Source organism: Prionailurus bengalensis, chromosome B3, assembly GCF_016509475.1.
Source record: "Prionailurus bengalensis isolate Pbe53 chromosome B3, Fcat_Pben_1.1_paternal_pri, whole genome shotgun sequence".
Taxonomy (NCBI): domain Eukaryota; kingdom Metazoa; phylum Chordata; class Mammalia; order Carnivora; family Felidae; genus Prionailurus; species Prionailurus bengalensis.
Genome location: NC_057355.1, coordinates 69,548,796 through 69,564,510, shown reverse-complemented (window position 1 = coordinate 69,564,510; position 15,715 = coordinate 69,548,796). Strand labels below are relative to the sequence as shown.

Here is a 15,715-nt window from a genome sequence, read left to right as displayed (position 1 = left end):
CTAAACTGCCAATGTCATTATACTATTGGAAATGACGAAAACGATGATCCTCAAACCAGAGTTTGTTTTGCGAGAGTAAGGTTTCCCACAGACAGTTAAGGGATTTTATTATGTATATAGTAAATGTAAAGCATTTATTTTGAAAGGCTAAATATAATTATTTTAAACAATAAGCACAATTTGCCTTCTAAAATAAACGCTAAGTGGGCATATCCAGACCTATTGCCTGCCCATGACAGAATGGCTTCCAACCCAAAAGTTAGCAATGCTCCCCCAAATAGTCTTAAGTCCTTTCAATATCTACAACAGAGTATTTTAAAAATAAACCTTTTCAAATTTACGTGTTAAGGACTTTAAATTTTAAGAGGGCGCAGTATAATAAAAATCCATTTGGTCCTTGCTCTCCACTAGGACTAATAATCCTTTGTTCTTCTGCTTGCTCACAGACATTAGCCCCCACCATGTCCTCACCTTCCTCAACATGCTGCTGAAATTCCATGGTCAATCATTACGAATATTCTCTTCTATACACCCTCAACTCCCTAACCTATTTCTCTTTGTCATACTCACACTGCAAAACCCCGACCTTGGTTACATCCAACTCTTTTCCTACTCTGGGCCTCACTCTGGGATGAACTGGCTGGAGAAAAAGACAACTTGGTGATGGGTCTCACTTTAAGTTCATGACCACAGATCTCAGGTGGGGCCCTTAATGCTGCCTGGCAATCACATGACACTGTTCTGACCCATCTACTCTCTCTCCCTCTCACTGGCTATTACCACACACCTTCTCTTTACTCCTCAAACCTCCAAACATCTTCTCCCCATCCTCAATATCAGCTGATGATCCTGCTTCCTACTTCACTGAGAAAATGGAAGCTATCAGGAAAGGACTCCTACAGACCCCAGACATTGTGTGTGTGTGTGTGTGTGTGTGTGTGTGTGTGTGTGTGTGTATCTGCCAGCATCAGCACCTACACTCCCTGCCCCCCTGCTTGTTGTTGTGGATAAACCATCTAATGCTGACCCTTGCCTGTGCAGAGAATGTTGCTTTAGAAATTATCTCTCTCACTCTTACAAGATAAATTTCCCCTTCTCTACTAGATCATTCCCACTAATGAAGAAACAAGCTGACAAGTCTCCCGTCTTAAAAACTCTTCTTTTGACCTTACTTCTACCTCTAGTTAGCATCCTGTTTTTCTGCTCCTCTTTGTAGTAAAATTCTTTGAACAAATTGTCTGTACTTCTCTCTCCAAGTCTTTTTCTCCCATTTTCTTCCAACTTACTCCAAAGAGGCTTTACTTCATCTCTCCATTCCAACTGCTCTTGTCAATATCACCAATGACCTTCACTCATCATTCTTCCCTCCTGGAGACGGTCTGTGAAGTTGGCACCCAGGACATACCATTCTGTTGGGTTTCCTCCTGTCTCATGGGTTGTTCCTCCTCAGCCTCTGCCATCAGTTCCTCCTCTTCTGCCTGACCTCTTGATATTGGAGAGCACAAGGGCTCAGTCCTTGGAACTCTTCTCTCCCCCCCCACAATTCTTTCTCTCATCCAGTCTCATGTTCTCCAATATATTAATGACTTCCAAATTCCAATGGCTACAACAGAACTCTCTCCTGAACTCTGGACACATATATTCAACTGCCCACTCAACATTTTCATTTTTATATTGAATAGGCAACCTAAGTTTAACATATCCAAAAGTGATTTCCAGATATTCCCCTTAAAAAATGTCTGTACGCACAATCTTCCCCTACTCAACTGCTGGACATTCCATTCTTCCATTTGCAAGAATAATCTTTGACCCTCCTTTCTTTTCTCATTCCCAATTTGGAAGTCCTAAGGGCTCTAACTTCAAAATAGACCCAGAATCTGCCATCTTCTATCAACCTTTATTGCTACAACCCTGGCTTCAACCATCAAACTTTTTTTATTGTGGTAAAATACAAAACTTGCCATTAGTGACATTTAGTACATTCATAAGGTTGGGCAGCCACTATCATTATCTAGTTTCTGAACATTTTCAGGACTCCAAAAGGAAAGCCCAATCCCATTAAGCAGGTGCTTCCTGGTCCCCCTCCCCCCAGGACCTGGCAACCAGTAGCTGGCTCTGTCTCTAAGGATCCCCCATCAGCTCTTGACTGGATCATTGTGAACCTCCCAACTGGTCTCCTCATCCCCCTATTTGCCTCTATGCTGTGCTCAAAAAGTGAATCTGATCACATCACAGAGTAGCTTAAAGCATCCACCAACTTCCCTTCTCAGAATAAAAGCCAGAGTCTTCACAATGGCCTCCAAGGGACTGCACTCTTGGCCCCATATTGCTTTTCTGACATCTCTTGCCTTCCTCCCTACTCCTCACTCTCCTCCACCCCAACATACTCCTTCCTCAGGGCTTACTCCACATGTTTCCTCTTCCTGGGAATATAACCCTTCTCAGACCTGCATGGTTTCCCACTTCATCTCTTTGCTCAAGTATTGCTTTCTCAGTAACATTATATCTATCTATCCATCCATCCATCCATCATCTGTTTAAAATGTTTATTTATTTTGAGAACGAGCAAGAGAGAACACATCAGTGAGCGGGGGAGGAGCAGGGAGGGAGAGAGAGAATCCCAAGCAGGCTCCATGCTGTCAGCTCAGAGCCTGACGTGAGGCTTGATCCCAGGAACTGTGAGATCATGACCTGAGCTGAAATCAAGAGGTGGATGCTTAACTGACTGAGCTACCCAAGTGCCCCAGTAACATTCTATTTAAAACTGTGACTCCACCCACCTGGGGCACTCTTAATTCTCCTTAACCTTGCTTTGTAGAATTTACTTATCTAAGTAAAGTATATCATTAAGTATGTAAGTACTTATTTTGTTTATTGTCTGTGTGCCTTACTTTCCTACCACAATGAAAGCCCTTAGGCCAGACATCTTTGTTTTGTTCACTCTTGTCTCCCAATGCCTAGAACAGCACCTGACACAAAGTAATATCTGTTGAATGAATATGTGACAGAACAGCGGAGGGGAAGAAGTGGGTTACTTCTGCCCCAATCTGACCAATTCCTTCCTAGCTACAGTAGCATGTGAGGATGGAAGGGGTGGCCATGTCATTGACCATATGGAGTCACTGGCCAAGGAAAGCGCAATCCAGAGGTCCTACACCCGGAATTTTCTCTTGGAGGGGCTGGGGTGGGTGGGGGTAGGAGCCGTGACTCCCTCTCTCACCTGTAACACAACCCCACACCACCTTTCTATTCTGTGGACAGGCTGCCCCAGGTCTCTCCCACATACCTGTTGTTGTCCACGTAGCGGATGAGCATGGGGTAGAAGGCGTAGAGGTCTCTGCAGAGGACTGCAAACTCATCCAGGATGAGGAGCTCCGCCTCCTGAGTGTCTCCTTTGGTGTCGGCCTTCAGCTGCTCCTCCTCCTGCACAGTCTTCACAGCCTTTTTCTTCAGCTTCTCCAGAGTTGGGATGAAGTGGCTTTTCAGCAGGTCCGGCCTGGCTTTGCTGATGATTGGCTGGGCATACACTGCGTTTGCAAACAAAAAGCCTCCCCCTCATTTCACACATTACAACAATTAATAAAAGGAAAGAGGTGATCCTGAAAGGTGAGGCTGTGACAATCCATCAACTCAAGATAGCCCCTGCCTCTTGTTCCCTTCCTTAGTGGCCTGCTTGCTCTCAGCAAGACACAGCTGGGGAATGGAGACACAGGACAAAGTCCCTATTCCTGTTCTGCTTGTCCAGACCACAGGGAGCCCCTGCCACCCCTGACCTTCTCAGGCATGCCTGCTATTTGCCACACCTCTTAGCTCCTTATCATAGTCTTAGCACGTTCATCCTCGTTTGGGCTTACTAACAATATTACCAATTCCTTGAATGGAGCCTTTTCCCCCTAATAACCAGCTCTGTGCTGAGCCAAAAGTAGGCACTCAGTGCTATGCTTTCTGGTTATTTTATAGAAGAAACTCCTGTTAAAAATATATTAATCCACCCACAGTTCTCACTCTCCAATGTTTGAAAACTGCCAACTCTCTGCCTGGGGGCTCCTCTGGGTCCTGAGGAAGCTAGATCAACTAATTATCTGGTATAATGAATGGAGGGAGAGGCTGGGGTGGCCACCAGAAGTCAAAGAGCAGATACAGTAATCAGTGGAACTTGGGACTGTGATTATGGGCCTCTTAAAGAGCAAGATAAAACTTATGTGTCGTACCCTTTTCCTTAAATGGAATATCCTCTTGGTCCAATTCATCGTAACGATCAGAATCAGAGTAATTATAAAAGAAATAAGTGAAATAAAATTAATAAGAGTCAAGAACCAATGCCAATGTGCATGGTGTATGTTTTGTGTATTTCAAGGTTTCTTTAGTTTAGGGCATTTCAATTGGAAATAACCTACATTGTGGCACTTTTTCTTTTAAATCTGCCTTATTTTTCACTTTCACAAAAATGACCATTGCAGAAAAAGGAGACAAAGGCAGCTTTTGCTGAGATGCATCAACCGAGAGGCCGAAACTCAGCGCTTTGAGAGCCATTCACATTCCATACCTTGCCCTGCCCGGAGGGTTACTTCTGCTTTGGACCCGTAATCAGAATGGCTATTCCAGATGTGGGTGAGATGGGGTTACAACTTAAAATCACTTTTTTTTTTTTTGGCGCCAGCAATTAAGTGGCCTGAGATATGGATACCCCTGTGGAGTCACAAGTCAAGTTTAACTGCCACCAGCACCCCTTGTGCTGTGACACCTTTCCACTCTGCACCTCTAGGGAGCTGAAGGAGCCTGTCCTTCTGCCTCCTTCTGTCCCTGAATCCCTCTTGAATTACAAATTAGAGCTTCTCAACAAATTGCCTTGGGGTTGGCAATGTTCTTGGGCTAATGGGTCAGAAAGGAACCTCAACTTTATTTACTTATATTGTTCACAGAACCCTGCACCATCTAGTAGCTATGGGCACCTATAATATTGATAATTCCAGTCTCGGTTCATTTCAGAGACAGGAAGGGGGTAGGAACTTTTCTTTCTTGGTCTTGCAGAGGAATACCTTCTCATTTGCCTGGGAAGATAAATATCTAAGGTTGGGTTAATAGCTCCCTTTGGCCCAGTCACTGTGTCTCCTGATCCAGGGGATGGCATGGGTGAAAATGCCACCATGGAGCTGTCTACACTGTAGGTTGATGAAAGGCAATGGCTTCCCCTTGGCTTCTGTCTCCTCAGACTTTGCTTTGACAAGAGGACACTAAATATTCACGGTTTCCTGACTGTGGGAAGTATGGTTATTCATTTTCCAAGCCTTTCTTTTTTTTTTTTTTGAGCTTGCTTTAGGAACAGAAAACCAGCTAACAAAATTCATTAAGAGCCTATTGCATGCAAGCAGTTCTAGGGGGACACAGATATAATAAACAAAAATCCCAAAGTGATGCTGCTGTGAAGCTAAATTAGAGAGTGTCTTAGAAAGCATAACGTGAAATACAAATGCTAGCAATCTGAGTACAGCTCAGATGGGAGTGAGTTTTCTACATGTACAAAACACACAGGATCACTTACCAGGAAAATATCCACAATTATTACTGTAAGAGCAAACGGGAGTCTTAAGTACCAAAAGCAAATAAAGCAATGAACATCTGAGTCAGGCAGAGTGTATCGAGAAGGGCTTCCTGGAGATTCGAGGGACTTGGCTTAGGTGAGGAGTGGGCAAGAGGCATTTGCTCTAGGAAGCTCTCCAGGGGAAAACCTTTTTACTGTTAAATAACTAAGATGGGGAGGGAGACTAGCTTAAAGATGGACTAAGATGAAAAGAAAACACAGGCACCCGGGCCTTGTGCTGGGGAAAAGAGGCATTTGTGGTACCTGCGATGCGCTTCATCCAGGATGCCTCGTCGATGCCCAGGTTGTTGTTGATGATTTTCAGAATGTTTCCCAGGATGACACTGAGGTGTTCAGAGGTGACCTTGGTGCACCAGGGCCCCGTGCTGGGGGGCAGGTGCTCCGGCCCCCGCTCCCACCAGTAGGACAGGTAGTTGCACAGCATGGGCAAGATCACCTCGATGACGTGGGGCATCTCCGTGTACCGGGCCCCTGACTCGGCCAGGTCGCTGATTTCCTTCATCAGGCCTTCCAGCTGAGGGATGTCAGGACACATCTCTTCCACTGTGTCTGGCATCCCCAGAACTGACCAAGAGGGTACAGGAAGAATACAGGGACAGTAATTCAAAAGCACAAATAATGTAAACTTCCCTGTCTTTCCCATCCTTCCTTTGGTCTTGAGACATTAAGTTTCCACCCTCGAGCTCCAGATGAGTGAGCACTGGATATGGGGGAGTTTCTGTCCTCCAGGTGTTTGTGTAAAGATGGCGGCTTCCAGAGGCTGGATTATCTTCCCAGATGCCATACTCAGGATAGAACACTTCAACTTAATGCCAAAGGAGCATCAGAGAAACAGCTGAGGGACATTTCCCAAGACTTCTCTGAGATAAAGCCAGTCTCTTGACTTCTCCCTCTCTGCCCTACTGCATGCATAGCACAAAAGACAATACAAGAAGGAGAAAAGCAACTAATCTGTGTTTAGTTGAAAACATGTAGAGTTCAGTCATCTGGATCTCTGTACTGGTTAGAAAAGGAAAAGAAACCCCCTCTCATCAAATATTCCTTCAGCTGGACCAGAGACATAGGTTGAAATTTGGTGGGGGTGGGGGGGATTGTATTTGAATTAATTTCTGCATTTCCAACAGAAGTTATTGATGACCTGTGCCAAGACTTCCTGTCATGCTTAAACCTTTTTGTTTCTGAAGGCTTCTATGTGAGGAAGAGTGATTAAGCCCCACCTTTTCCTCACACTGAAGACTGAGGTCACTTCACTGAATGCGGACAGACAGGATGATGCGGCAACAGATGGAATTCAATGTGAAATTGAGGAAGGCTGTCAGATACAAGAATCAAAAACAGAAGCAGCCAGGGGATATCCATCCTGTTCTACAGGGCAGACGAGGAGAGACTGGAAGCATCCTGAGATTCTTAAAGGGTGAGAAGATGAGCAGGGACTCTGAAAGCAGTGCAAGCCCACAGCTCTGTCTCCTCCCCTGCCCCCCCATCTGCCTACTTCACCTGGACCCAGGACACACATCCTATGCAGACTCCACCCACAAGCCAAACTTCTCACACTGCGGCCAAAGCATCAGGCACCACAGGGGCGAGGGAATCTGAGAAGCCACAGGAAAACGGGGAGCAATTTTCTGGAACATCAGTCCCACTAGATGACTCGAGGAAATTATTTTTGATGCTCGGAGAAAAATGCGACGTTCTCATGAATTTCAAAGGACAAAGTGGAAGACTTCAAATAAAGTCTTTTGTGAATTGAGTTATGCCTGCAGGCCCTTTGCCATTGCGGTTACCGCTGGCTGGAAGTCTCCCTTCTCTATTATTTAGGTACATAGGAACTGAAGGGTTAATGAGTAAGAGAGGTCAGACAAATTCTGTGGCCTTTACAAATACTGGTCAGTTGGAAGGAACCATTTTGATTTCTCCCTTGATTGCACTTTCTGGAGCAGAGATATAGGACAGTGCTGGCCATCGTTGGAGACACTAAATCTGCAGCTGAGACAAGTGAGTCTATTGGATGGCATGGACTGTTGCAAAGCAAATGATACGCAGGAGCCTTCCTGCTATGGAGGAGGCCCCATGAGTTCCTAACACTCTTTGCCTAGTGACTACTTTTTGCTGCTATCACTGTGGCTAAAGATCTCTCTTCCTTGAAAGTCCTAAGTGGACCAATGTCCTTTAAAATCCAGACAATTCTGGGCCCCTGGGTGGCTCAGTGGTTAAGCCTCTGACTCTTGATTTCGGCTCACGTCATGATCCCATGGTTCCTGGGATGGAGCCTGGGGTCGGGCTGTGTGCTGACAGTGCAGAGCCGGCTTGGGATCCTCTCTCTGCCTCTCTCTCCCCCACTTGCACTTGCCTGCTCGCTCTCTCAAAATAAATAAATAAATAATTAAAAAAAAAAATCCAGACACTTCAAAAGGATTAGTAGCATGAGAGCCAGAGAATGTGACACTCCTGTGATTTGCAAGGGAAGGGAATTATAAGGGTCAGACATGGTTTACTGCCAGTGGTGGTCACGTGCAGAGAAGAAGTCTAGTCTGTGGACACTGCGGCAGAACAGCCACCAGGGGTGACATCAACATGGGGGTCTGGAGGAGCCTCGCAAAGTAATTTTACATACACAAGAAGTTAGAGACTGGGAAGTCAAGCTTTTTATCTTGAAACTCTGCACGTAGAACAGTGCCAACTGCCGCAGATGCAAGTGAAGTTTACAACTATTGGCCGTAACATTATAATTAAGGCAGCTCAGGTGTTTGTGTTTAAATGTCACACAGACAATACATCACCATGGACACTTTCTTCCCCTACCTAAGAAAAGAGTTGCTTGAGGGTGCTGCACTGGCATCATTATAATGACCTTTAAAAGTTATTTATATGTAATTGGCCCTTGAGTGAAAGAAACATTTGTGATTCAGATGGTGTTTTATACTCCTAATGCCACAAAACAAACCCAAAGAATGAATGCTGCTGAAAAACAGCCTCGGCTCGGTCCTATTAGAATCAGACACAAGGGGTGCCTGAGTGGCTCAGTTGGCCAAGTGTCCGACTGACTCTTGGTTTTGGCTCAGGTCATGACCTCACGGTTTGTGAGTTCAAGCCCACATTGGGTTCCGTGCCGACAGCCTGGAGCATGCTTGGGATTCTCCGTCTTCCTCTCTCTCTGCCCCTCCCCAACCCACACTGTCTTTGCCTCTCTCAAAATGAATAAATAAACTTAGGAAAAAAAGAATCAGGCACGAGACTGTTGGAGTTATCATTAGAACATACTTCCCTTTCATCTCTAGATCAGTGGTTCTCAAAGTGGGGTTGTCCCACCAGCAGCATCTGGAAACTTGTCAGTCCCGATCTCCTGAGTTAGAAACTTTACAGGTAGCACCCAGCGATCTTTGTCTTACTAAGCATTCTGAGTTAACTTCTCAAGTCAGATTTTCTCCACCAGGCAGCTCTTTCATAAGGCGGCATAGGAGAGCACCACCTCTTTGTGTAAACAGACAGCTCACATGGGACCTGGGCCACCGCTCTCTCTGGATGACTGCTCCAATAAGGGCATAGAAATAAACTGACTGGTGACTAGGGTATCTTGTTTGATAATCTGATTAACAGACCACTGCCGCCCACAACCAAAGGTTTATCTAATTTTGAATACCTAGAAGATACTAGTATTCACCTTTTCTAGGCCTATCTTAATTTCTGGATGAATCAGAAAATGCTCCAGGGTCTTACAGAAGAGTTACTAACATGAGGAAGTGCTGGCAAAACACCAACTGTCCATTAATAGAGATGTCCCGTTGACTGAAGCCTTGATAAATCAGCTCATATTTCTAAACCAAAGGCTCACATGGTTTGTCACCCTATACATTCCTCCCCCACCTTGGTCCCTTGGGGCCACTCACTTTGTATAATGAATGAAGTCTACTTTCTTAGGGTCCATTAAGCCATCAGTCATTCTCTCGCTCCAGGCTAACCTGATTATCCCAGAATACATATTCATGTATGCTCTACTTTTCAAGAGCCACACTGGTCAGCATTCCCTCTGTTGATTAACTGAATGATGGAAAACATGGACTCAGGGGACTGGGACACATCCCACAGTGTGTCACTGATGGATGAAAAACTGTGTCATCTCTAATCACACCCTTCTCTCTTTTTCTCCCTGTGGAGTATGCAATGATTTATATTTATTTTTTATTTATGGATATGTCTTACTAAATAAAGGTCAAGTATATAAAATAAAAAGGAACAGGTTTCTAATTGCCCTTGAGAAGAACAACGGGACAGAGTCATTCCCTTGCTTACCAGAGCCCATTCAGGGTTCCCCCCATCTTTGTTAAGTTCTGATTTTACCCCCTACTGTACGTCTATGAGCTGAAGAGCAGAGTAGGCCTATTTCTTGAGGCATAGCTCTACACCCTGGTCAAACAGAGACACAGGATTTCCTGAATCACAGTTGGAGCAGATCAAACACCTAGCACTCTCATGAGTGGGCCCATATCCCTTTGGAGCCTGGGAGGAACACTTTACCTGGCACCTGCCTACAGAGGTCACAGCTCTTTCTCAACATTACCAGAGCCTGCTTAGTGGTTCAGCTCCCATGTTAGCTGCAAGATGTGACTCATTTGGTATCAGAAGAGGGTGGAGAAAAACAAGGTTAGAGGTCTGTTTTTGCTAGTCTTAGAAAGGGGAAAAAGGGTAAGGTGAGGCTGAGAGGGTTGGGAAATTAGAGATTTCACATGAGACTTTGGCAAGCTGAAGCATCTGGGCAAGGTTTTCTCTTGACTCAATCTGGGAACACTCCTGTATTCTAGCTCAGGACCAGAACTTTATTAAGTGGCCTGGTCGTCATTTCTGGGGACGATGTGCTTCTTTTATCTGAAGTATCAAGAAGCAAGTGAGAATAAAGCCACTGTGGCTTAGTACTCTGTATTCTTACATGCAGAGAAGAGAGTGACAAAGGAGTGTAACATGAATGCTTACGCTCCAAACTCTCTTCCTCGGGATCTCATATCAGTTTGAAAAGGGGGCTTGACTATGATGAATTGCTACACAGTCTAGTCATCTACTGATACTGTAAATCAATATTTTAAGAAAATATTGGTTCTTAATAGGATAGACTCTGGTCTGAAATGGCTTACTATGTTTTTTTCTTCAGCAATATTGATTAGGACCATAGGTGTGGTAATTTTTGCTTCATGTTACATCAAATTATCATAGGTCTTTCTAGCTGGAGTCCAAGTTTCATTCAAGCTCCCTTGTTTCAAGTTCCTTTGTTCTATTCCACTGACTTCTAGTAGGATCACAGTTCATCCATATATGAGGACTCTCGCTCCTAACTCCCCAGCAGCAAGTATATAACCTGCCTTGGATTCCAGTTTCAGGGTGTTTTAGAATACGGGGGGTGGGGGATGGGGAACTTTTTCTGTAAAGGGCCAGATAGTAAATATCTGCAAGCCAGACAGTTTTTTCCACTATGAGTTAACTCTGAGCCTATGGTTGAACTGAAGCAGAATGTGCCACTCAAAAATATGCCTCTTTGGCGTAAGGATTGTTTGGGCTGATTTTTTTTTAAGAATCTACAAACACAGGAAGAAGCTCTGAAAATAGAGAAGTTATCCTTGTGTAAGAAAAATCTAAATTTTATAAAGGAAACTTACATTAGAATGGGGGCGTGTACCAGGAAGTGAGCTATTTACCAGAGATCACCTTTTCATCTGAGACTCAACTACAGGGCATGGCACACGTTTACCAAATGTTTCTACTTTTTCCCTTTCTATGAATTGCCTTCCTCCTTTTGAACTCCCAGAGCCCTATCCCTTTCCTTAGCTCTGAATGGTGTATCTATAAGCCTCAATTGTTTGGCTGCATTTGGAGTCTCCTGTAAGTACTCGTATGTATATAATTAAATTTTTTCTCTTGTTAATCTCTGTTTTATGGGTGGGGGGGGTCTCAGCCAAGAACAATTAACAGTAGAGAGAAAATGGGGTGCCTGGGTGGATTAGTTGCATGAGCATTCGACTTGGGCTCAGGTCGTGATCTCACAGTTTGTGGGTTCAAGCCCTGCGTCAGGCTCTGTGCTGACAGCTCAGGACCTGGAGCCTGCTTCAGATTCTGTGTGTCCCTCTCTCTCTGCCCCTCCACCACTCATGCTCTGTCTCGCTCACAAATAAACATTAAAAATTTTTTTTTAATAAAGAATAGAGGGGCACCTGGGTGGCTGGGTCGGTTGAGCGTGCAACTTCGGCTCAGGTCATGATCTCACTGCTCATGAGTTTAACCACCACATGCGGCTTTGTGCTGACAGCTCAGAACCTGTGTTTCCCTTTCACTCTGCCCACCCCGTCTCATGTTCTGTCTCTCTCAAAAATAAACATTAAAAAAAAAAGAGTAGAGAAAAAATTATTTTCCTCTCCCCCACACGGTGCTAAAGTGGCCACAGACAGTATGTAAATGAGTAGGTGTGAGCATGTTCCATTAAAACACTATTTGCAAAAATAGGCAGCAGGGCCAGATTAGGCCCATAGCCATAGTTTGCCTACTGCTGTTCTAGAACTTAGTGTGTCAATACTCCTGTTAACTTCTCTTTCTTGTACAATCTCAATCTCTTCTGGTGTTTTTCTATGATTTGTTATGATGATAGGTAGCATGGGGTCATCCTCCTTAGAAACACAGCCTCTCCCTGGACTTGGAAAGTATAATTAGGTTACTAGTGCACATATGCTTCTTCTGATGAGGATCTGGAGAGGAACTGTAATAAAGTGGTCATATCCCCAGGTGCAGAAGGGCACTTGAGACCCAGGGTAGACTAGAAAGCCTAAAGTTTTAGGATGGAAGGGATTTAGAATCCAACCACATTGTATGGAAGGGAAAGCCAAAGTCCAGCGTACTTTGTTATACATACTTGCCCAAGCCCATTTTTCTAGTAAGATGGAGACATGCCACATGTCTTTGACCTCCCCTCTCCTCTCAGACCACATAAACCCAAAGTTCTACAAGGCTGCTGTTCCCTGCCTGGGTGGCCTTCCTTCTTGGATGCTCTCCTCTCAACATATGGATTGATGACCCCTGAGGGAAGATACTTACTAGACCTCTCTCTGGGGGTTTTGGTGTTGAAGACTGAGAGTGGATTGTAGCGGTTAAGAGTGGGCTCCAAGAATGCCACTGGTATGGCAGCTGCCAGTGAGGCCAGACATTCTCCAAGGGCAGGACGTTGCCTGGAAACAAAGAAGTCCATTTAGAAGTGGTACCACCATATGCTGGCCCCATGCATTGTGGGCCAGGCCCCTTTCCCAGGATGTCTCATAGATTACTCTACTGAACATCCTTGGGTCCTGGGGTCAGCAAGATTACATACACTTTTCCCTCCCCCATCTTTCTCTGGACACTGATCAATGGCATGGTCTCACCACCTGGAAACTGGTTCTTAAGTGGCTGAGGCAATATAAGAACACACTATGTAACTTTGTTCTTCTCTCCCAGCATTTCTGAGACCAAGTTTTGCAGGCATCCAAGCTGAATTTGATCCTCTCTTTGTACTCAGAATGTTTTGAAATCATCTGTGTAAGTTCTGTCTATTCCCTGCTTTGGATGGAGCCAATGTCCAGCAGAAGGAACAGTAGATAATGGGCCAAAAGCAACAATTAAGACACAAAAGAAAAACCTGCCTTGCAAGAGAAATGTCAGATCCTAAAGCTCATTGCTTGATTTAGAGGAGAGACCTCTAATACCTGTTCCTTCTCACAAATACTCTATACAAATATGTGAGGGTCCACCATGTATAAAGCTCTGGGTCTCAAGTCTTTCTGTGAAACAAGCACCCAAACAAAAAATGCTTAGGATTCCTTGTTCAGATTTCTAGTTCTCCAACTGAAAGAACTTGCCCTTGCCTGCCTGCTAACCAAGTCTGCAAGCCTAAGTGATGAGAACTAGCCACTGGCTGGTCAAAGCAGGGCTGGTACTGAGATAGTGCTTCCCTTTCCCAGGCCTGGACTTAGTCTTGGAGTTGTCCTGGCTAGCCTTGCAGGTCCTGCTAGTGAGACAATACAGTTACAGTGTTGGCTTGAAGGGTCCTGTATGGGCACAGACACCTGTTGCTTTCTAATGAATGAGAGACCAGGACCATCTGTTTTTTAGTCATCAGTATCTTCTGTCAATTACTGGCATTGGATGACAGTCAGACTACAAACCTGTTATGTGAGTTACACATGTGATGTCAGTTGCCAAATAAGGAGAAAATTTGAAATATTTCTTCAAACAAAGTAATACTATGAGTCCTTTGTTAGACCATGACACAGATAATTAGTGGGAGATGCAGACAATAGGTCTATAATTAAGGACTGGATGGGGCTTACAGTGCTCCAACGTATCTTGTTTGCCTTCCTTTGCATCTGACCAAAGTGAGCGCTGATGCTGTGTATATGAAGCCCACTAGCAGAATCCCTGGGAGCTGAAGTTATCCATCTGTATCTTGGGGGAGGTTCTAGAACCATCATGGGGAAAACTGTCAGCTAGAGAGGGTGCACTTGGAGTCAGGGGCAAATGCTAACCCCGCACTATTGCAGTTCTGTGGAAACAGAAAGGCATTCAGCTCAGGGTTCCCTTCAGCTCCCCAACAAAACCAGAATCGAAGGCCATGTTAATTGCCCTTGACTGTGATAACAGCCGACAATTCCAACAGCACCAAGAAGCCAGAATGTCAAAAGTGTAGGCTCTCCGGATGAGTACAACAAGCATTTACTATGGGGTGGGGGATGGTTAGGGAAACCATTGCTCACTGAGGAGTAAGCCACATAGTTTGAACCTTAACCTTTGTCTTCCAGATAGTAAAAGTCCTTCTTAGAACCTAAAGCAATGTCATAAAATAACATATATTTATGGTCTGATTATTAGAATTAGGACCAACTAATTAAAGCAGAGAAAGAGACCCACTTGAATTGGATTATTGGATTAAAAATGTGATCTTAATTGTTCATAAAAAAATAACTTGTCATGGCTATCTGGGGTACAGAATCTGCAAGGGGCAAGCCTGAGGGGCCAAGAACTTCCTAGATGCAATGGGGAACCTGTTGGACTGGAGGGAGAAGGGGAGAGAGAGAGGAGGGGGAGGGTGGGTGAGTGAAGGGGAGAAAGCAGTCTTGGAACCCACCCTCCAACTTCCATTAAGTTACCAAACTTAGGGAAAAAAGTCATCCTTTGATTAACTTAAAAGACAATATATGTGGTTTTAATCCTTGTCTTCTACCTTCTTCTTAGGCTCAGCTTTTAGGGGATTACGTGACAGCTTGCTTATTAGCTCCGAAGTGTTTGAGCAGGTAACTTTAAAGTCAGCCTCCCGCAAGCAAGAATGTCCTCAGTCAGGCAATCACTTTAGGTGATGGCACAGCCTTATCCTTTTGCTGGAGGTCCGACTGTGAAATGCCCCCCATCCAGGGCCGCTCTGCAGACAGAACAGCAGCCCTCAGACAGAACAGGTCCTCTGTGTCCTGTGTCTGGAGCTTCCAGGCTCCAGTGGGAGGCCACAACCCTGCTGGAAGGGGAGGAAGTGAGAACTGGGCTTCTCTGTGGGGTGCTTCGCTTCACTTCTGAGCAAGCCTCAGGCCAGTCCTCTTCCCTCAGCCTGCACTCCCTCTCACTACCACTTGTTCCCCCATTATTTCTCTTCTTTGCTGAACTCAAGATGGTGGACAGGCCCAAGAAGAAGGGCATCATTTTACCTTCAGGCTTCAATGACCAGCACCCTGAGTGATAACTGAGGGAGGGAGGGCCTGGGTATATCAACTATGAGGATACACAAGTGGTGGCCGTTCTTTTCAATTAAAAGCCTCACTGTTTCTACCAACCACAGCGGCCACTGAGGAGAAATACTCAATTTCCTCAGTCTTGCCTTTCGAGGAGGAGGAGGAGGAGGAAATAAGGTGACAAACCATGAAGGTGAAAGAAACACCACAGGGAGAGCGGTGATGAAAGAAAATCTGGGTGAGCATCAGGATGACAAGGGGTAAAGTCGAATCTGAGCACAAAGTCTACTTGGCCCAGCAAGATGAACCTCGGAAAACAGCTGGTCCTCAGCTGCCCTGGTGATAACTTGACCCATCATTCTTCTCTTTTCTCTTTCTCTCATCAAAA

The 15,715-nt window shown here is 44.9% G+C and overlaps 1 protein-coding gene across 1 annotated transcript in view; it reads right to left on the bottom strand.

The window, feature by feature from the left end:
- RYR3 (ryanodine receptor 3) overlaps window positions 1-15,715 on the bottom strand; it is a 451,654-nt gene that overhangs the window by 64,814 nt on the left and 371,125 nt on the right. Inside the window, exons 65-67 of the mRNA XM_043554522.1 lie at window positions 12,674-12,804; window positions 5,846-6,166; window positions 3,287-3,527 (exon numbers count right to left, since the gene is read on the bottom strand). Coding sequence (XP_043410457.1) covers window positions 3,287-3,527; window positions 5,846-6,166; window positions 12,674-12,804 — 693 coding nt within the window. The remainder of the gene's footprint in view (window positions 1-3,286; window positions 3,528-5,845; window positions 6,167-12,673; window positions 12,805-15,715) is intronic.